This window comes from Lygodium microphyllum, chromosome 29 (assembly GCF_053477565.2).
Source record: "Lygodium microphyllum isolate KBCC chromosome 29, Lygodium_microphyllum_v1.1.10, whole genome shotgun sequence".
NCBI lineage: Eukaryota > Viridiplantae > Streptophyta > Polypodiopsida > Schizaeales > Lygodiaceae > Lygodium > Lygodium microphyllum.
In genome coordinates, this window is record NC_141163.1 from 12,915,827 (window position 1) to 12,939,621 (window position 23,795).

The 23,795-nt window shown below is 41.0% G+C and overlaps 1 protein-coding gene across 2 annotated transcripts in view; it reads right to left on the reverse strand.

Annotated features, from left to right (window-relative positions):
* The window catches only part of LOC148010392 (putative serine/threonine-protein kinase PBL7), a 48,677-nt gene that overhangs the window by 5,708 nt on the left and 19,174 nt on the right, over window positions 1–23,795 (reverse strand). The window contains exons 2-5 of one of the 2 annotated variants that reach the window (XM_087672186.1): window positions 13,285–13,517; window positions 13,013–13,202; window positions 12,801–12,869; window positions 12,478–12,725 (exon numbers count right to left, since the gene is read on the reverse strand). In XM_087672186.1, coding sequence (XP_087528312.1) covers window positions 12,478–12,725; window positions 12,801–12,869; window positions 13,013–13,202; window positions 13,285–13,517 — 740 coding nt within the window. Of the gene's footprint in view, window positions 1–12,477; window positions 12,870–13,012; window positions 13,203–13,284; window positions 13,518–23,795 lie in introns of both variants that reach the window. The other variant, XM_087672185.1, reaches the window with a different exon arrangement.

The following is a 23,795-nucleotide window of genomic DNA, read 5'->3' on the forward strand; positions in this document are numbered from 1 at the left end:
GATTGGCTGACATTCATGCACTTTTGGACCCGAAATTTTGGGGCTTTGTGCAGAATTTGTCTACATTTTTGCCCATGTCGTGGCTGGTTCATGTACAAACTGCAAAGATTTATCTCTGGTTGAGTAAGAACAGCAATGTGTTTGCTGGCTTAACTTGTGCTTTTGCAGTTCAAGGGCATTTGCAGTTCAAGATTTATCTCTCATATGATGGGGTAAGGGGCAATCTTGAATGAAGAAATTAGACGTATGGCTAGTGGAGAAGGCAGCAACTCAGCTTATAATGTAAGAGGCAGGGCTGAAAAGAAAAATGCAAATGCAAGACAGAGAAACAGAAGCAAGAGCAAAGGAAAGGAAAAGAGTGATATTACTTGCTATCACTGTGGTCGGAATGACCACAAGAAACCTAATTGCACGTATTACAAGAAGGAACAAGAGAGAAAGAAGAATGCAGGAGATAAAAGGAGGAGGAGGATAAGACAAATGCATCTGAGGCAGCCAAAGGCAAGGAAAAAGCCAATGTGGCCTCTAGTGTAGTCATAGAGCAGCTCGAATACAGAGGCTGATATATTATGTGCAGTTGATTATGATGCCCTTGTATGTCACATGCAAGATATGAACATTACCAAGGCTGATGTGATTGATGCACTTTTGTCAGTTACTAATGGTGTCACTCAAACTTGGATTGTAGACTCTGGTGCCTCTTTCCATGTAACTCCTTGCTTGGAGTGTTTTGCTATGTTCAATGCATGAAGTTATGGAAAAGTGTATCTTGAAAATAACCATACTTGCAGCATTGATGGGATTGGCACTGTACACTTGTCTTTAGACAATGGGCAAGAACTTGCGTTGAAAGATGTCAGATATGTGCCTGGCATTAAAAAGAGTTTACTATCTATTGGTCAACTTGACTTACATGGTTACACTACACTATTTGGTGGTGGTTTGTGGAAAGTGAAAAAGGGTTCCATGTTGATTGCAAAAGGAACCAAGAAGGGCACTTTGTATTGTTTGCATTGTAAAGCTTTGAATGGCAAGTTTCTTACAGTTGCTGAAATTTACAGTCACTTGGAGTTATGGCATAAGAGATTAGGCCATATGAGCCAAAAAGGACTTGATGTCCTTACCTCTCTGAACAGGGTTGATGAAAAAGGCTCTAAACTTAACTTTTGTAACGAGTGTCAGTTTGAAAAGCAAATAAAAATTTCATTTTACTCTGGTGTCACTCGTAAGTCCAATGTCTTGGACTTAGTACATTCTAATGTATGTAGTATGCCCATAAAATCGTTGGGTGGTGCCGCATACTTTGTCTCCTTTATTGATGATGGTTACAAAAAGATTTGGGTATGCCTGTTGAAAAAGAAAAGTGAAGTGTTTGCTGTTTTAAAAACTTTTCATGCATTTGTGACCACTCAAACAGGTAGAAAGCTGAAATGCCTGAGAACTGATAATGGGAATGAGTTCACATCTATTGAATTCAAGTCCTTTTGTGACTTGCTTGGAATCAAGAGGGAGCTTACAGCTCCTTACAACCCTTCTTCAAATGGGGTGGCTAAAAGATACAATAGGACTTTATGGGAAAGAGTGCGGTGCATGTTGTCCGGTGCTAATCTCCCTCATGAATTTTGGAGAGAGGCACTCAAAACCGCAATTCACATTTGCAACCGCTCTCCAAACACGTCCTTAAATAATGGCATCCCTGAGGACGTTTGGTCTGGCAAATCGGCCTCGTGTGACCATTTACCCATATTTGCTGTGATGCTTTTATGCAAGTTCGAGATGAGCCGAGGAACAAACTTCACCCAAAATCCACCAAAGGCATCTTCATGGGCTATGGTGATGAGGGTGAATTTGGCTACAAAGTGTGGTTACCTCAGTCCAAGAAAATTATTTGCAACCGTAATGTTGTGTTTAATGAGGCAAAATTGCTGAAAGGTATTTTAGCCTCTAATGAAGATATGAGAAAAGTCTAATTTCAGAGTTTGTAGCCACCTATTACTTCACAAAATGGGCCTCATGGTGCTGTACCACAAGCCGACACTGATGATGAGCCAGTTATTTTCGAGCCAAATGATGATGGACAGCAAATAGGAGCACAAGGAGGTCATGGACAGCAAGCTAGACTTGCTGATTATAAAAATGCAGCTGCTGGTAATGAAAATGAAGGTGCTGTACAGCATGAACAGCATGCTGGTAATGAAAATGCAGGTGCTGGTAATGAAAATGAAGGTACTGTACAGCATGAACAGCATGCTGAAAATCGCTTACAGCAGCCAATAAATGCTGAAAATAACATACCTCCAAATGTAGACCCAATTCTTGAAAATGTTGATCATTGGGTACGCAGGTCTACATGCGTAAAAAGATAACCACATAGGTTTGACCCCTCCTTGCATTATGTGATGCTTACATATAAGGGTGAGCCTCTTATATACAAAGAGGCCAAGTCATGCGAATTCAATAGTAAGTGGAAGCTAAGTATGCAGGAAGGGATTAAATCTCTATATGCAAATGATACTTGGGATCTTGTGTCGTTGCCCAAAGGAAGGAAGCCTCTTCCAAACAAATGGGTATACAAAGTAAAGACCGTTGATGGGAAATCCAAGTACAAGGCAAGACTCGTTGCTACAGGGTATGCACAGAAGGAAGGGATTGACTTCTAAGAGGTCTTTTGAAACCAGCCTTCCTTCCATGGATGGGTGGTAAATCCTTAATTACAACTTAATTACAGCAACAAACAATTAATGCAAATCTGAAAATACAAATTTACCTACTGATCTTGGACAATGCACACTTGATTGGCCCCAAAACTGGCACCCCTTTTGGTATTTCTTTAGCTTTATTGAAGAAGAAGTTGATTTACAATGGGATTCTCCCAATCCCCTTCGCAATCCAAACTCCCCTTGCTATCCAAAGTGAAAACAACAGCCCTTGCTGTCCAAAGTGAAAACAATGGCAACAAATTGTCAAACATGTCCACACACCCCACATTGGGCTGATTTTTGCAGTCCATGAAGGGCTGACAAGCATATTCAGCAAGTACCACATCTCTACTAACAAAGATCTTGTTGTCGAACAATTGGTACAAGCGGTCCCCTTCACTTTTTGCATTGTAATCAATAAAAATGCATTTAACAGTCTGCTCTTGCAGTTTGTGCCTTCACGATTGTGTCACCAAAGCATATGGCAAACAACCAAAGACATGAATAAGTGACACCACTAGTCTCCATCCATTCCAAGCCTCATAAGGCATACATTCAGCCAATAATTTAGTGGGGCTGCAATTCAACACACACACTACACACATAATAGCATCAAGCCAAAACTTTGGGGGCACCTTATTGTGTGACAACATACAATGTGCTATTTCAATCAAAATGCCATTTTTTCTTTCCACCACACCATTTTGTTGAGGTGTATAAGGTGTAGTGCACTAATGTATAATGCCCCTTTCAGCCAAAAAGGAGTTGAACTCCTATGACATGTATCCTGCCCCCTCTCGATAGGTACGTAGTGTAATCAACTTGCATCCACTGACATTTTCAGCCACAGCCACAGCCAAGAAGGTTTTAAAGCATACAAACACTTCTCATTTGTGCCTCAAAGCATATGCCCCAGAATGCCAAGTTATGTCATCACTAAAGGTAACAAAGTACAGGTAACCTTCAAATGGATTTGACATGCATGGGCCCACAAACGTCACTATACACAAGCTGTAATTTCTAATTAGCATGCATAGATCCACCTTTGGGACAAACCATGATGCATTTTGCCAAGTACACAACTTACACATACATTGTGAGTAGGTGCTTCTAACGGAGGAAGATCAAGCACCATATTTTAGCTTTATAGGCAAAGCAAATTGCCATGATTAAGATGACCAAAGTGGGCATGTCATAACTCAGTGTCATCTACAATGGTGGTATCAACTTGTAATGCATCCTCTAATACTCTCCTCTAAAATATATCAAGCTGATAAGAGTCCATTCCAAGGTTGTCACGTCCGATGGTGTCCAATTAGTACTACCCGATAGTGGTGTGGTACAAATAAGATTAATAAATCTTGGACCTACGTCCAATGAAAAAAAAATACATGCAATTTAAATGCAATACTTAATGTTCAGACTTAAAATATAAATTTAGAGACTACTCTCAAAAGTAAGTGCAAAAGAAAGTGTGGGAAGCTCAAGAGTCAAGTGAGTAGATACTAGAAGTTTTTATAGAGGAAGAGTGATTTAGGGTTTAGAGTTGGTGAGATGAGGGAGAAAGAGAGAGAGAGAGAGATATATCAAAGGGATCTGTGTGTGGATGAGAGAGAGAAGGTGGCTGCACTGTCACATTGTGTATGTGTCATGAGAAAATGTTTTTTTTTTCGAGAGAGAGACTTTGTGTGTGAGAGAGAAGAGGAGAGCTAATGGAGGAGAATAGCTCATAGAGAACAGAGAGCGGTTGGAGAAACCAAGAGGAAAAAGTGCAAAAAACAATCACCAAACAATTATTTTGACCTCAAACGGGATGCAATTGACCGGCACACTAAAGCCATCAAACAGATCGAATTGGACGGATCAAACAAGTCGACCAATCCGTCGGACGTGGACAGCCTCAACCCATTGTACAATGTGCATGTGACAATGAGGGCATCTCCATCACTACAACCATAAACACTACATTGACCTATGTGGACTTTAACCACAAAACTAACACATGCAATGGCTAAAACCGAAAGCAAATTTTCCCAATGGATCCCCCCTTTTGTACATTTGCATATGATACAAATAGGTAACGAAAGGACATTATGTGCTTGGAAGCTCCGCTATCAAAATACCATGTGCTACAATTTTCAGCCAATGAAAGACCATGTTCATCTAAAGAAGGATTATACGAACAATGCACAACAAAAGTATAAGACTAGTAACCAATATCCAAGCTTGCTAAATGTGTGGTTGCATCCTTCGTTTCTGCTCAATTTTCAGCAACACTCATACCCGATTATTTCTTCTTTTCACTTGCCGTCATCTTTTTGCATTCTTCAATAAGATGCCCCTTTTTTCTACAATAATTGCATCTCTTTTTCTTAGCACATCATCCTTGGTGCTTGAAGAGTCCGTAGAAGAAGTTACTTTGCCTTTATCCTTTGAGTTTGAGCATAGTTGCCTTCGTATGTCAAATGGTATTACTCATACTGTATGATTCGTAGAGTACCATCTTGTATGTATTTATATGGACCCATACAATAAAACTGCCTACTTTTTGCCATCCCATCTGGCACATTCCTATGTGGCATAGACGTGTTTCGGCTATGCTTGGATACTCCGTGTTGTCTTGCATAGCACTTTAGGGGGGTGGGAAGCCTTGGATACTTCAAGAGGCCAAAGCCATGCAACACTTGTGCCTCAATGAGTAGTTTTGGCAAAAAGCCTATGCCATTGTCATTATCGTGACTTTCTTTTATAGGGTGCTACATATGAGTGATTGTGGGGGATACACGATAGACCTTGCTCACTTTTTTAGAGCGACATTGGTGAAAGGACATGCTTCCACGGTGTTCATAGAGACACACATGCACATGTTTTAGAGAGAATAGAGAGGAGATTTAGACTTTAGTATTTACAATCTTCTATGCATTGTGTAGGTGAATATTGATACATTAAATTTGACACACAATGCTCTTCCCTAGTGTACATCAAGAGGTGAATAAGGAGGAGGAGATGATCCCTACAAAATTTTATAGAATACTCCTAACACTCGTAGTCAATGTGCTCGTGATGAGGAGTTCAAGTAGGTGGCAATAAGGGCATGGTCCCTCGACATCCTCCAGTATAAAGGAGACATGGTTCAAGCAGCTTGCAAAAATATGTGAGGCGAGGCTCTAGTAGCTCCCATCCCATGCCTCATGATGGCATCTCCCCCTGCCTACACAGCCAACACCTAGGGAGCTATCATTTGATGATGATGGTAACCTCAACCCAAATGGTTCTAATGATGATGATGATAATAGTGATCCTTCATCATAGGCCTCTCTCTTTTTTGTATCTACTATCATTGTATCAACTACGATCTCTCATCCATGGATGTACTTAACTCTAGTTGTACCACATCTTGTGCGATACCGCAACTTGTGCGACCATGAGAGCCACCCTCATGTATTAATCTTATTTTGTAATGACATGGCTATTTTCACTTTAAACATGTGTTCTATCGTTTAATGATTTATAGTTTTGTTTTAAATCAAGTTTTTTTAATACTAATATTGTATCGTACCTTATAAAAGCATAAGGTATCATTTAGTACTTTATTTTATCATACCATACCGTATCGTACCTTTCATACCTGACAACTATGAGTTTGAAGGCTACCATGACTTCCATTTATTTCAATATTTGGTTGCAAATGCTTGATTGTCCATACTTACCTGCACCAAACCATTTTGACCCTACATAACATTCTGCAGGTGCTGCCAGCACTAAAGGCGCCTGGGCGCCAATCCTTGACCAGCAGCCGCCTGCCACTCCAGCTCAACCTCCAACTGCCACCTGCACTGCCTGGTCCGCCTTGCTCCAACTCTGCATTATCAGAGATAAACAGAGAACAAACTTTTTTAATTCAGATTTGATCTTCAAAAAGGGGCTTGTGCAGGCAGCATCTCTCTGCTCTTGCAAGTGTCTGGGACACATTTCTTGCAAAGATTTTGTGCATTTTGGGTTAAGAATTTGGGGCTTTTGTTGTCAGCTCAGAGATTGGCAAATGTACATCAATGACAGTCTGAAACAGACTGAATTTGTGCATTTTAGGACAAGAAATTTTTGGGCTTTTGCATTTTTAGTGCCACTGAGCACTGTTTGCACCTTGGACAACGTGTACTTCAGATAGTTTTTCACAGAGTGTGATTACATTTGCTAACTACGGCAAAGTGCTTGTAGTAGTTTATAGAAATTCTGAGATTTCCAAGTTGGTCCAACTTGAAGTATTGCTCTTTTGCTCCTTAATCAATGACATTTACCATGGCCAATCAGGGAGGTGATATATTTGCATGTGTCCAAGGAGAATAGGTTGGATGGCAACATCTATTCTCTATGGACTTTTATGATAAAGAATGTGTAGGTTGCAAAGAATCTTTGGGATTATATCACTGGTGAAGAAGTTAGGCCTAGAGTTCTAGCTCCTACTACATCTCCCCCAGGAGGACGTGGACAAGGCAACTCAGCTTGCTCAACCTATTCAGCCCACTCTAGCTCAACCACTTCCCCAAAGATCAGTAGCACAAAAGGCATGGGACACATGGGATGCTCAAGCTTTGTTGCTAATTGCATTGGCAGTTCAGTGGTCCATCATCTCACACATTCCGTCTGCAGCTTCTTCACGAGAAGCATGGCTGACCTTAGAGCAGATGTTTGCTAGAAAGAATGAGACATGCATCTCTTTCTTAAAGAAAGAGCTTGAGACTGTGAAGATGGATGAGAGTGATTCTATGCAAGATCATCTGAAGAAAATTCATGACTTGAGTGGGCAACTTATGAATATAGATGAGTATTACTCACATGTACAATTGATATCTATTCATTGCCGACCCCATAATTGGCCTTTCATGCAACCTTGAACCTCACCATGAGGATTTTCCCACAACCACTTGCTTTCCTTCAATTGGCCAGTTTGCTCTTAGAGAAAGAGCAGACAAGAAAGAACAGTGGTATGGATGTTATGCTCCACTTTGGGATATCAGGTGCTTCACAGAGTAGCAAGAAACAAGGGGGCACGTAAGCCACGAAGAGCAAGTGCTACTATTGCAAGAAGCCAGGACACTACATCACAAAATGTAGAAAGTGCATAGCTAAGGAGAAGAAGAAGGAGTCACGCATGTCTCTTTTTTATGCACCTTCTACTGCTACTGAGTCCACGTCTTTTGTTGCAAGCCCGGACTATTGTTTTTACACATGCAGTTATGACTCTTCTTGGGCTGATAGAGCATTTAGCTCTATTGAGGATGCGACCATATGGTTTTTGACAATGGTGCTTCTAGGCATATCACATCCCACAGGGATTTGTTTTCTTCCGTTATTGCAGCCCTTGTTGGCAAGTCTGTAGAGTGTGCCAACAATGCATCATACCTTGTTAGAGATATTGGGGAGATTGTGTTGACAGCCATTCATGGCTCTATCTCCGCTTGCAAGATGCATTATTTGAGCCATCCATAACGAAGGATTTGTTATCTATCTCTTATTTGGCAAAGTTTGATTTGCAAGTCACCTTTCATAATGACAAATGTATAGTCAAAGGTACACACGACTTTGGTTTTGACTGGCACTCTATGTCATGGGTTATATGAGTTAGATGCTAATTCAATTGATCAATCGGTCTATCTAGCGTCTACTCTCACTCCTACTATGTCACAGGCAAAGTTATAGCATGCTCGCATGGGGCATGTAAACTATGGTAGCTTGATGCTTATGTAACGTACACAAATGTTTAATGGTTTACCTCTCTTGGAGAGACCTCTTGAGCATATATACGAGGGATGCATTTTGGAAAAAATGCATCGTTTTTCATTTCCTCGTGATGTTGCTTTTAGAGCAACTGCCAGATTACAGATTGTGCAATCGGATGTATGTGGCCCTATGCAGAAAAAGTCATTGGGTGGCTGTTACTATTTTGTCACTTTTATTTATGAATGTACTCATTTTTGCTAGGCCTACTCTTTGGTGAAAAAGTCAGAAGTATATAATGCATTTTTGGCTTTTGTAGCACATGCTGAAAATCAATCTCACAATAAGATTAAGACTCTCCATTCGGACCGAGGGGAGAAATACATGTCTTCTATGCTGAATTCTTTTTTGAAGCAAAAAGGCATTGTCCATGAGTACACTATTGCTTATACTCCACAACATAATGGGATTGCAAAGAGAAAGAATCAGTCACTCATGGAGATAGCCAAATGTATGCTTAAAGCAAAGAGCTTGCCACATACTTTTTGGATGAAACTAGTTATGTGCGCTTGCCGTGTTTTGAATAGGTGCCCCACCAAGGCATTAATGAATGTCACGCCTTTTGAGGCTTAGAACAACCAAAAACCTTCTGTTGGACATTTTCGTGCTTTTGGGTGTCTTGTGTATGCACACATTCCCAAGGTACTCAAAAAGAAGTTGGATAACAAGGCTGTTAAATGCATATGGATTATATGATCTTGTCTCTAAGAACATATTTGTTAGTAGGGATGTGGTTTTGATGAAAAATCAAAATTATCCCTTGCTGGTTTTCATACATATCAAGCTACCAATGATATATTTAAAGGGTTGCTGCTCATCTCTTTCGATGATACAACTGGAGCTTCAACAAGTGAACTTAATGTTCAACCAGCTACTCCAATGGGTAATGCAGAAAATCAGCCTATGGCTGATCTGAATACTCAGCAAGGTGCTAAATTTGAAGTTTAGCAAGAGCTTGTACACAGTGAGGAAGCTAGGCAGATGCCTAGATGGTATGCAAACTATGAAAGATAGCCATTTGGATGCTCCTATTGCTGGTCGTACTGGAAGGCAAGCTCGTATCCATGATGGTGCACATACAATGAAGTTTGTTATGGCAACAGATACACACGATGATGAGGAGCCTAAATGTTTTGAGAATGCACAACATAGTGTGCATTGGATGGCACCAATGCAAGCTGAGTTTGATTCTATCATAAAGAATCAAATATGGGATTTAGTGTCTATGCCTGTTGGAAAGAAAGCCATTGGTACAAAGTCGGTCTATAAGCTAAAAAGGAATGCAGATGGATCCATTGATAAACATAAGGCCACGCTTGTGGCTAAAGGCTACGCACAGAAGAAAGGCATTGACTATGAGGAGACATTTGCTCCTACATCCTGCATGGCTACCATTAGGTCTATGGTTGCTTTGGCTGCCCATTATGGATGGACTATGCATTAGCTTGATGTAAAGACTGCATTTTCACATGGGGAACTTCAAGAAGAAGCATATGTACACAAGCCCATTGGTTTTGCAATTGTGGGATCTGAACACTTGGTGTGTAAGCTAAAAAAGGCTTTGTATGGTTTGAAGCAAGCTCCCTGAGCTTAGTATGCAAAGATTGATGCCTTTTTACTCAACCAAGGGTTCATAAACAGCTCTTCAAAGTCTACACTTTGCGTTGTAAAGAGGGGGGATCCTTGTTGGTCATATACCTTTATGTTTATGATCTTCTACTAATAGGGACACATGCTGATCAGATTTCAGCATTCAAACAAAATTTGCAGCAAACTTTTGAGATGTCAGATTTGGGGCCTTTGAACTATTATTTGGGCATTCAATTCATTCATGATGCTAGCGGCATTGGATTGTCACAATCTAGATTCATTGGTAGACTTCTTGAGAGGTTTGGCTTACAAGATTGCAAGCCAATTTGTACACAAATGGAACCTGGACTCAAGTTGTCCTTGCATGATGATAGTGATTTATTTGATATCCATACGTATGCTCCAACAATTGAATATCTCATTTACTTATGCAACCCAAGGCCGGGCATTCAGTTTGCAATTTCAGCCTTAAGCAAATATATGCACTAGCCACGCATGTCACATTGGCAAGCTACCAAGCATGTTTTTTGTTACTTGCAATGAAACCAGCCTTCCTTCCGTGGATGGGTGGTAAATCCTTGATTACAACTTAATTATAGCAGCAAACAATTAATGCAAATCTTAAAATACAAATTTACCTATTGGTTTTGGACAATGCACACTCGATTGGCCTCAAAATTGAAGAAAAAGACTAAAGTTGATTTACAACGGAATTCTCCCAATGCCCTTCCCAATCCAAACTCCCCTTGCTGTCCAAAGTGACTAGCAAGTCTTCAATCCGATTTGCTCCTTGATTCAAGAACTTGATTGGCCTTCACCCACTTCATGGACGATGAAAATGCCCCAAATTCAATGGTTGGCTAGTCCTCCACATGAATTCAACTGAAATTCACCTTCAGCCCTAAAAAATCCAAGTCTAGGAGACTCCAATTTCTAGCACACTTCCCGAGGCTGCTGCTAAACCCTAATTTCTGCTACAAATTAAGGTTTACAACAGAGAAATCTGCAATTTTTCAACCTCCAAGGGTCAAATGCAGCAAGGCTATGAAATGGTTGGGAGATGAGAGAGAAAATTCATAGTTTTGTCGCGAAGAATGACTGAAAATCAATCAAATGCAGCTACTGCCCTACCACAACAGCTTGTAGATGCAAATAACTGAAGAAATTAGTCATTACTGTTGTTGCCCCATCTCAACAGCCTGTAGATGCTATCACCTGCTGTTGATTGGTCTTCTCTTTCCCTTGGCTCCCTCAGAAGGTCCTCCAATGGCTGTAAATCAAACCAGCAACCTTCCTTCCTCTCTCTTGCAGGCTGAATACACTAAAAATGCCTCTCTCCAACCTCTAAAGACGTTTTTCAGTCTTGCATGGGCATTTTTGACAAGTGGCATCCTTCCCAAATGGATTTTCCATTATTATCCATAATTAAATATTAATTTTCAGTCTTTAAATACTACATGGGACCAAGTCCTACGGAATCATGTGAGGAGGAATTATCTTCTACAAAGGTTGAGTACAATGCCCTCTACTCTATTACACAGGAGGCAATTTAGCTCCACCAAATGTTGGCACAAATTGGCTTTTCACAAGCAGCACCCACTGAGCCAGGCATGGATGACCAAAGCACACTGGCTCAGTAAGCAAACCCAAGGTTTCTCAGCCCATAAATGATGTGCTTCCTCATCCTTTCACACTCCTCCGATGGAAAACCTAGTCAAGATGACCAAATGCAACTCCTCCCCAGCTGCTTAGACTTCTTTGAATGCCAACTCCTCGAAGATATGGAGTCCCACCTTCTCATGACTCTGATATGTCTCTCTATTCCTGCCAAATGAAAATCTTGCTGGGCTTTGAAGATATCTTAAGGGTTTTGGAAAACACAAGGAGAAGTGCAAAAAGGGCTGGAAGTTTGGGCTGCAAGCTGTAGCTTGGCAGGGAGTCGCCCTTTATCAATCCAATTATCTGGACAGTTTGCTGGCTTCAGGTCTGGCATCCATACATATAACCTCTGATGCACCACTTATATGATAAGTAGGATAAGCTTGTGCTAATTTACCACTCACACTTGACTCCTGCAAGGAGGAAATCAAAAGAAATAAAAGAAACAAAGTATCAATAATGTATATGAGTCCAAAAAGCGGTGCATGACAAAGTTTGTGTCTGAGATGAATGAATGAAAGTTGAAACAACATGCCAAATACTCTCATGGCCCGATAACCCCAAAGTTCAAGGACAAGCAATCCAAATTTAACATTGATAAAGAAAAAGTAGCCTCCTAACTTCATGTAGCCTGCCAGTAAATAAACTCATTTTTATAACAAGTAAAAGCAAAAATGTTAGCAATCATGACAGCTTAAACTTTTGCAGCACCCTAATAGCCAAGATTAGCTCTAATAGCATTAGATCTTACCCAAGCTACAAGATTGTGCTCGCCTGAGGGCCTTGTTTGATCAATGGCCCTTCTACCTGTTATCAACTCCAATAATACTACACCAAAACTGTATACATCTGACTTCAGAGTCAGTTGACCAGTCATTGCATACTCAGGTGCACAATATCCGTATGTTCCCATCACACGAGTAGAGACATGGGTCTTATCACCAACTGGTCCCAGTTTTGCCAAGCCAAAATCAGACAACTTGGGGAAAAACCCCTCCCCTAGAAGAATATTTGAGGATTTTAGATCACGATAGATGACTGGTGGATTGGCAATGTCATGTAAGTACTCCAAACCTTTTGCGGCGCCAGCAGCAATTTTCATGCGTGTGGTCCAATCTAAAGGCTCTTTATCAGGTGGTAGATCTGCAATCAATCCGATCCAAATCCAGAATGTTGGCTAGCAATGTGTGCTTGATCACTTCCTAGATTTAACATTAGAACAACCCACAGAGTATAGCAACCAAAATAGCAACACATAAGATAATATCCTCACATGGGCATCATACCATGTAGATGATCCTCCAAAGATCCTAGGGGCATGAACTCGTATACAAGAAGCCTTTGATCACCATCAGCACAGTATCCTATGAGGTTCACAAGATTTTCATGATGTAGCAAACTGAGCATTAAGACTTCAACTAAAAATTCTCGATTCCCTTGCAATCCATTTTGATCCAGTTGTTTAATTGCAACAACCTGCACAGACACAATTGAATTGGTCACAAAATCAAAGTAATGCTTACAATGACAATTTTACATTACCTTAAAGTGTTCTGACCTGATCATCCTCTAGCCTGCCTTTATATACACATCCAAATCCACCCTCACCAATCAGACACTCTGGCCTGAAATTGTCGGTCGCAACAGCTAGATCCCAAAATGTGAAAGTCTGTGCACGAATGTTTGGAGCAGGTGAGGTTAGCCCGGGATTGTCCTCTGCAGAAGTGTTTGCATGCCCGTTCTTTGGTGCAACTTTTGTTGCATCAACTAGAGGTGCAGTTTTCAAGTCACCTATTCCAAAAAATCAAGCATAAATTCAATAATCCTTTTCCACATATAACACAGTTCACAAGGCTATCTGAATAGACAATACAATGCAGCTTTCACATAGTCTATTCTTCGAAAAAGTACTATTGGCTTGTAATAAATGCAAAGACTTTCAGTATATACAATGATCTCTAAGTCAAACTCTAAACATAGTACAAGCTTAGCAACCAAACACCATAACCTGCATCGAAACAACAAGGACCAAGGGCCAAGTTGCAAGGGATGGTGGCTCAATGACAAAGAAAAGAGGTCAAAATAGAAAGAAAAGGCCCAAAGAGGACTATAGTTGTTGAAGAAACTCCTCAAGATCCTAGGAAAACCCGTCTGAAACACAAGGAGCCAAGAAAGCTACAACCACATCACTGATATCGTCCCCCTTTGAAAGGGATGGGAGGTACGAGGAAACACCCAGAGGCGAACGTGGGGGATGGAATAAAACCTATGGGAGAGATGGTGCACAACCAAGAGCAAGTGCAGCAATGGAAATCTGCCTTGGAGGACCCTCAACCATGCAAGGGGAATATATCATGTATAGCCCCTTCTCCTACCAACCCGTCACAAGAGTGGCTCTTGTAGAAGAATCCTCAACAAAAACGGAATGCTCAATGAAGACAACTCAAGTCCCAAGTCTAGTAAGGCCATAAACTGAGAGGACATGGAAGCCCAAGTCCAAAACATGTCAGGCCTTTGTAACAGAGCTTGATGGACGGCCACATAATAGAGCTAAAGTGCCAACACCACTAACAACCACCAATGAGATGTCACCAACACTGGTTGTACCCTTAGATGGACAAAGATCATGTACCAAATCTCCTTGAGAAGTCATACAACTCAAAGCACCGCTATTGATGAGCCAAAGTTGTTAAGATGACAAGACAACCAAAGAAGGCTCCTCCACTTGATGAATGTGAAGAAACACTAGCTCGGTGATGATAGCTAGTGACGAAGTAGAGGTAGATGGAGACTCTAATGTAGATCCAATCTTCACTCCCAAATGAGGATGAGGGTATTTCTTCTAGCACTTCCCCTTCGGATGCAAGCCCTTCCCACAATGAGGACACATAGGATAACAAAATCGGTATCAGAGTCAAAAGATAGCTCCAACCTCTTCCCTTTTTTCTACTTTGCTTGTCCTGTACATGTGGATAAGGCCACAAGAGCATGACTATGTGCACGGGCTCCACTAGAATCTATCTCCTTCTGATGCACATCCTACTCAAGCACCAATGGGATTAGCTCCTCCCAAGTGATATTCTATTGTATATAGCAGGTGAAAAGACTGGTGTAGAGCAAATCAGAAGTCCGTGATGGAAGATCTGAGACAACTAGGTCCTCCGAATAAATGTCCTGACCAAGGGATGCAAGCCCATCCCAAATTTCCTCCATCCTGTCGATATGATCCCTCATTGTAGGAAAATCTACGACAAAGAACTATTGTAGCTTCAAGTCAAGAGATACGCAATGCCCAAATGTTTGGATCCAGTAGAGACTTACCAATCTCTTCCAAACCTCTACGAGGATGCAGATACATCTTACATGCAATAGCACAAAATCCACACAACTCAAAAAGAGAAAAGCAGGCTCTAGCATTCAACCGATCCCATAAAGCTACCAAGTCTGAGGTCACACCATCACAACGATCCAATCATCCATGGTAGATCAAGATATAGGGATTGCAACAAAATCCCAAAGGTCATAGGTGTCGAGGATGCACTTGACTCTACACCATTGTAGCGAGTAGTTTGTCCCATCCAGCTTCTCGAATGCAGATAGAGAGGGTAGAAGAGGTGTCAAAAATAACAAGTATGGTCTCATACCATGTCAAAATAAGAGGTATCCTCTAATAACATGTCAAAATAAGTGAGTGCAGAGAGAGAGTAGGGTTTGCGCAGAGTAACATAGTGTGTACGGCAAACACTAAGAGAGAAGAGTGACTCAGAAACACAAGAAAAACACGGTGATGATTCACTGATTCATGCTATGAGAAGAAAAGCTGATACAATAGAGCGGAAGCTCAAAAGATTACTACACTGTCCTGTCTAAATCAGACGGCAGCACCTGTGGAATTTACACATTGAAGGGAGCGAAACGCAATCCTCCGAGCAATGGGCTATCGAAGTGATCACTGAAAAATGAAAAACATCTGTCAAGGGAGCAAACCGCATTCCTCTAATGATGTTGGAGATGTAGAAGATGATCACCATCTATGGATCTTTAGCTCTCTGAGCTCATGCGCTTTGATACCATGTCAAAAATAACAAGCATACTCTGATACCGTGTCAAAATAAGAGGTATGCTCTATACCATGTCAAAACAAGTAAGTGTGCAAACTAGTAGGTTTTGCAGGGAGTAACACAAAGTGTGTACAGCAAGTACAAAGACAATAGAAACTCAGAAACACAAAAAAAACACGATGATGATGCACTGAAACATGCTATGAGAAAAAAAGATGATACAACGGAGCCAAAGCTTAGAAGATAACTGCACTGTCCTCTCTAAATTACGCGCCAGCACCTGTGGGAAACCTGCGCAGTGAAACGAGTGAAACGCACTCCTTCGGGTAGTGGGCTATTGAAGTAATGAGTAGAAGGTAAAAGACGGCTATCAAGAAAGCGAACCACAATCCTCTAATGTTGTCAAAGATGTGGAAGATGATCATCAACTATCAAGGGAGCGAACCACAATCCTCTAATGCCGAGGAGTGACTTGGGCAGCAAAACATAAATCCCAGAGTGTCAAAGCCATCAAACGTAGGGAAAGCAGCCCAAATGTTAACGCCATATGATGGAGGATGAGCTGGGTTGCAAAAACAAAAGTCCAAGCAACCTCCCGACAGACAAGTGACACCATGTGATTGAGGAGAAGCCAAGCTGTGAAAGCGCAGATGCCAACAACCTGTGTAACAAACGAGTGACACCAGATGATGCTCCAAACACAAGGTTTGATGCTAGAACAGGGCACCTGAAGCAAAAGAGGAAGGGTGAAGGCCGCCACGGGCCACAAGCCGCAATGTCCTCCTGAAGGAGTGTGAGGGCAATGCAAGGGGCTGGTGAAGGGAAGAGTGTCTAATGACGAAGGAAGAGGGGGTGAAAAATGATTGAAGAGTGGTGGTAGGAGTAAAGAATGAATGAAGTAACTGCCTATTTATAGGCATAAGTTGTCTAGGGTGGCGCACCACTATGTGGGAGTCCACTAAAAAAGAGGCAAAAATGTGGACACCAACCCTTATTGGGGCTATCAATGCGAAACCCTAAATGAAGTGTGTAAACTGAAGAAGTGGTTTCTCAACAACAATCACCTAAAGAGAGAGTGACATCACTACCAATTAGGGATTAGAAACCTTGAAAGAATATGAAGGGAGAGAATGATAGCATAGTGGTCAATCTACACAATCCCCCACAACATACACGTATGCCATACATGTCCTTCAAGATTACCTGCAAGAAACAGAAGAAAATAGGTGCTCCACTAGATGTTCTCCGCCTGTGCAAGGTCTGTCAATCTGCTCATCAAAAAGGCTGATGTACAATCAATAAAGATGGGGAGTATCTGAGGTAGGAGAGGTGACAATTTGATGCCTAGAAGTGGCTGCAAGTTCAGCAAATGATGACATTAGCACCCAAAAGAGGTTCCCAACTCAAAACACAGGCGTATCCAGTAAATGAAGCAATAGAAGGGTCTATCCACCTAAGTATCCTACTTAAGAAACACAAGTCTGCACAAAAACGCAGATCTAAGAGTCAGCCCTGCAGTCATCAGCCAAGGAAAACAGGCCACCCAGCCTGGTTGGATGCCACCCTGGTCAATAAGATGCCATCCAGGCCTGATATGAGACCGACCACATCAGATGACTATCGCCTAGGTAGAAGAAAGTTGAACAGGCCCAAAACAAAGCATACAGAAAACTGGCTGGTGCAAAATGCAGAGGATTAGGGGTCTGTTCCTGCAGAAATAGTAGTCTTCAAGTTGAAGTTGATACCGCCTAGCAAAGAGGAGATTTCCTCAGCCTGAAATGCAGGGTACAGAAGTGGGTGCAGCTCCAAATGCAACAGGGAGGAGTGAGGAAAACAGGCCACCCTGCTCTGCAGCACAGTAAACGCAGGTTTGCAGGAATGTTGTAGACCCCACCTTGTTGGATATGGCAGATAGGTTGCTCCTCTTCAAAGAAACTCCAGCTCCCATTCGTAGCTCTGATACCATGTGAGAGTGCGCATTGAAAAGGAAACCAAACATGGAGGAGGAGATAGAAAGAGAACGCAAGTGAGAAAAGGAACAATCTGTATGAAATGGCTGAAGGATACAAGGTTGCAACACTCATCCCCAACACACAGCTCTATGCATCAGCGTCGGAGCTAAAAGGTAGCAAGGGGAAGAGAGAATGAGGAGGGCTGGCTGATCAGAAAGGATCGATAATTGAAATAAGAGTGAGGGGACAAGGCACTTTTATATAAGCAAATTGGGGCCACAACTGATACTAAAGTGGTTAGGCCCGTAATGTGTGTGCCGAGGACAGCCTACGTTGCCCATAAAGAAATATACTAATATACCCTCCACCTAAAGTGCCTAATGCACATAAAATGACAAACAAAAACAATGTCAAAGCTCCTAATGTCCCCATATAACTCAGACTAAGGCTCACAAGCAAGAGATGACGATACAAGACACACGTTTGTTAACAGGATTCACTAGCTATGGGCAAGCAGCTCTGACAACATGCACATAGGGTTACTCGCTATGGCCAAGCACCTCTGATTATCTATGCTGAAGAATTATTAATTGTCTCACACAATGATGCATGTGATCCCAAGGTAAAACAAAAAGATATAGTATCTATGTGTATATCACTTCCCCAATCTAAATCCCTTCAACATAACACTGAGACCCCTTCTCCATGCATAAGCCCATGTGCCCAAGTGGCCTATAAGTACCATCATACCCGCAATGTAGGCTTCCAATGAGAATACAATTGCCTTTGCAAGTAGCACAATCAAGATAGAAATTATGTAGAAACAACTAAGCTGGTATAGATGAGTCAAATCAATGGCAAGACTACACTCTTGTACCTAACATCTAACAATGCACTCAGCATACATTATGACAAGGTGGATCCCAAGTCCATGGAGCAAGAAAGAGCCCTACACGCAGTCTATAAAAGGTTGACAGCAACTTGACCACACGTTTTTTTCACTTTTGTGATCCTCAAAACCTCTAGCCCAAGAAAGAAATGATGTATGAGCAATGCACTTGTTGTGACTCCTAGTAAAGATCATAACATCCACGTGCAAGATACTAAGCCATCAAATCATGTGCATATCTACAATAGAGGTCAAGGTTGTAATCCAACCCCCAAAATCCATGCTATAAGGAGAAGTAGTCAATCCATTGGTACCAAGCTCAAGGTACCTATTTCAAGCCATAAAGAGTTTTCACTTAAATGCTAGGCACACACTTTGAGCTTGAAATACTACAAATCTCCTCTTGAAGAACACCATTCCAGAAATCTTAAGTACATCCATCTAGTAAACGAGCCACCTATGATTGACAAGTAGCCAAGGCTATTATCATTTGAATAGTAGTCATTCGAGCTCTTGCCACAAATATCTGTCATAGTCCAATCCATTCTTTTGGGGCAGTCCTTGTCAATGAGCCTAGCCTTGTGCTTGTCCAAGTTCTCATCAATCCCATGTTTGGTGTTCTAGATCCATATGATGCCAATCACACATCTCTAAGTAAGTCTTTTGAACATTTGATCATAGGTCAACATGAAAAAAAGCTTCACTCTCGCTCCATCATTGAGTATTTGATCAAGTGGAAGAGTTTCACACTTGAGGAAGCTTCTTAGAGGCCAAATTCCATTTTGGATGAGTGAAATCGGCCTTCCTTCTTGGAATGGGTGGTGATAACCTGATTTAAGAGTTAATTACAGCAATAAATAAATGCACATAAAATGAAATACACACTTTACCATAACATTCTTGAACAGTAAACACCCTATTGGCCCCAAAATTGGCGCCCCTTGCGGTATTTCTTTAGCTTTCATTCAATTGGAAGGAGTACAACTCGAGATTCTTCAATCTCCTCCTATTAACCAATTGCTCTTACTGTCATAAATGACCCGCAAGCCTTTTGGGTCATTTGCCCTTTGATTCACCCAGGACTTCTTCTCCAATTTGACCCTTGGCTGGCCAAATGCTGCCCCAAATCAATTTGAGATGGGTTGGCTCCTGAAATCCCTTGATAATCTTCAATTATCAACTACTGATTTCAGTCCCTTGAGCCTTCAATCTCTGGCACGGATCCCACGGTGGCTGCTAAACCCTAATTTCTGCTGTAAATAAGGGTTTACTACAGAAATTACAGATCAGCCCACCAAAAATGGCCTAGATCTCCTCCGAATGGCTAAGAATTGCTGAGAATGGCTGAGCATAGGCTGAAGGAGTTGAGAGAATGCTGTAGAGAGAGAAAATTCTGAGATTTGTCGTGAAGAACTGATCAAAATCTGCTGCTTCCCTACTGTACCACCCCTAAACGGATGCACCAACAACAATAGGAGCATCAGAGACTGTGATCTTCAAGAGAAAGTACATCAGCAGCAGCAATTGCCAGCTTCCCAAGGTCAAGAATATGCAATCTCCATCACCAAAATGGTCTCGAATGACTGGGAAATGGCCCCAAAAGCTGGCAGCAACAGTCCAACCGCTCCAAAATGAAAAAACGATATTTCCCTCTCCCTTCAGCCCTATTTAGCCTTTCCCCCACTTGCATGGGAAAGTTTTGCCAAGTCACAGCTTTCTTAATCCATTTTCAGTAATTTCCAGGCATTTAATTAATTTTCAAAATTAATTAATTCTAAAAATTAATTCAGCCTTTAATCCATGCCCAAAAAATTGGCCTTGCCCATCCAAAAATTAATAGCTAGGCCATATGGTTCCCAATGTGATCCCATGTATTAATCGACCCTTGGACAAGTATTAATCCATTAATTAATGCCTAGTCCCTAGTGTCACCACTGACACTTAATGGCCAATTAATGGTCCTAGGGACAAATTAACACCAAAAGCCCTATTTAGCCTTTTCCCCACTTCCATGGGAAAGGTTTGCTAAGTCGCAGCTTTCTTAATCCATTTTCAGCAATTTCCAACCATTTAATTAATTTTCAGAATTAATTAATTCTGAAAATTAATTGAACCCTTAATCCATGTCCAGAAAATTGGCCTTGCCTATCCAAAAATTAATTGGCTAGGCCATATGGTTCCCAATGTGATCCCATGTATTAATCGACTCTTGAACAAGCATTAATCCATTAATTAATGCCTAGTCCCTAGTGTCACCACTGACACTTAATGGCCAATTAATGGTCCTAGGGGCAAACTGACACCAAAATTCACCTAGAATCTAACAAGTGTAACTTGTTACAACTTTTGCCTTTGACACCCATCTTTTTCACAGGGTCCTTCGGCCTTCAACTGTGAAAAAGTAGCTTGCACCTCACACGTGCAACACATGTGCATCTTTTAATTGCACATTTGATTAAACCTTTAATCGAATGTCAATTAAACATAAGCAAAGCATCAAATTTTCACGCCCTCGTGACAATGAGTTTCCCTACCTACGAGATGCATTGGTTGTTAAGACATAGTCACGTGTGAGCCAATTGTACTCTAAACAGAATCTCAACACAGTCTGTTTTAGAACAGATTTTACTTTGCCTACTTTTTAGAATTTTGCCACCTATATAGCATCAAAATATTCTTCAATAGCTACATTTTGATATGTGGCACACTCTATTTGGATACTTCTATCAAAAGTTATGGCAATTTTCTTCAACATGACCTATTTTTTAGGGCAAGCTGTCTATTCTTTACAGAGTCTATTTCTTAAAGATTTGAAGGTTCCAATTCCTTTTCAAGACATCCAAATTATATATATGGCAAAGGCTTTTCTTTATGTCTTCATTTCAACAAATAACTCTTCAGCACTTGTTTCATTACTAATCTTTTGTATAGCTGAAATCAAAGGAGTTCTCTTTTTCATCCATCCTTCTTTGCCATTGTAAATTTGTTTTTGTGGGAAAAAACCTTTGGGCAGGGATGGATTGTAAGAAGTTGGAAATATATATATTAGTGAGAGAGAGTTATTAATAATACCTTGTCACACTAATGCATGTATAAAAGTTGAGACGTGTAATTTTTAGCATCTTTTATCAATATACAATAACTATCTCTCATCTCACCTGCTTGCACTCAGTTTTCATAGCTTCTCTCTCTTCTTTTTTATATTTCTAGCGTTTCTCTCTCGTCACTCTTTCTCTCTCCTCTTTTCTTTCCAACAAGATAGTCTCGGCATTGTTGAGCTACAAAAACTTGCCTGTAATTCATCTTCTTCTTTTTTTTGGCTAATTTCTGCTCATTAAAACAGCCCCAAAAAGCATTCTTTGCAGCCATCTTTCCTACATAGCAAGAAATTTGAAATCGCAATGAATAAGATAGAAAGTGAAGCCCTCTTATATAGTGCTTAAACTTTAAGACTTGTTTGCATAGATGCATTCTCTCTTTCTCTCTTAAATAATGAATTGCATTCACACTGAACACATTCTTCATTTTACTATCTTAGCTCTTTTCGAACCCATTAACTACATTCTCAAAGCCTTGTTTCTAAATACCTGGCATGGTTTTCTTTGACACTTAAGACATCAAACGAGCTCTTTTAGTGACACGAAGTGATTTAATCATGTCTATACACTTTCATTTGCTCTCTTCTGTGAGAGTTAAGCTTCATCTGCTACTATGATCCTGAACCACCAAGATAGCAATAGGATCATTGGATTGCTGCAATTCATCCCTCCACCATGATCAGTTTTTCTTTGGTATACACCATGCACTATCTAGTGTAAATTTTCCATCCCCTACATGGGCTTAACTCCGATGCTTGCCTTTTCTGCAAAGTATGGCCCATGCACCTCAAGAATATGCTACAAAGGCAAATATCCAGCTCCAACTTGTTCTATAAAAGGAACCAATGTGCACACCACTCTTTCTTTTCTTTCTTTGGTGTATCCACAATTCTTACCATCATCTTCTATCCCCATCTTCACCATCCAAAGGTGCTGCCTTGCAGCCAGCCATGTGCATCGACATCTTGGTTGCTGCCGTTTGTTGGCAGACACTCTACCTTGCTGCCATCACTTTGCCACCCAGCATCCTCAGCTACATGTGATTGTTGCCATCTATCACAACCTGCTTTGCTGTCATTCAAAGGCTCTCCTTCCCTGTTGCAGCTCCATGAGACTTATTTGAGATAGCGCGTTGTGCATCCATTATTGACTCATCTCAAAGTTTAGTCTTTGGACAAGCTTTAGAGGAGCTATACTATGATTCATACATATCAGTCTTTGGACAGACGAACTATACTATGATCCATACATATCACAAAAAAAGAACTAAAATAATGAACATAGGAGGTGGCAGCTTAGAGGGGGAGGCTGCTACTTAAAGGCCTAGTGAACTAAGAAGCATCTACTATCTAGGCATGATAAAGCAATTAGAAAGATGGGAGGAGCAAAGGAGGAGGAAAAAAAGGCCTGAATTAATGTCTAGTAGCATCATGTAACATTTTCCTAAAGTCAGGCTTCACTTCCTTCTTTGTCAAAAAAACCTCAAATTTTTTACTCATAGAAGCGTTTCAAAACTTCCAAACCTAAAGCACATGTTCTTCGTTGCTATGCTTTCTGACATACAATGCATGCGCCTGCATGATAGAGCAATCAGAGTGACGGGAAGAGGGTGGAAGGACAAAAAACGGCTCAGATTAAGGTCTCGAAGCATCATGTAGCATTTTCCTAAAGTCAAGCTTCACTTCTTTTTTGGTCAAAAAAACCTCAAGTTTTCCACTCATAGAAGCGTTTCAAAACTTCCAAATGTAAAGCAACATGTTCTTTGTTGCTATGCTCTCTGACATACAATGCATGTGCACACAAATTGCTCTACATCATGCACATCCATCAAGTGGAGGAGTCTTCTTCGACAATCTCATCTTCCAAGAGACCTTGCCTCATCGACAATAGCGCATAGTCCTACAACTCCTCCACAAGATTGGCTTCATGACTCCCATTCATCAAAGGGAATAGTCCATAGTCACCAAGGATGGGAATGAAGATGGGGAAGACAAGGGGACAAGGGATCGGGACCAAGATAAGGACTTAAAAATTATATATTTTCTAGACATAATTGAACTAATGTATAA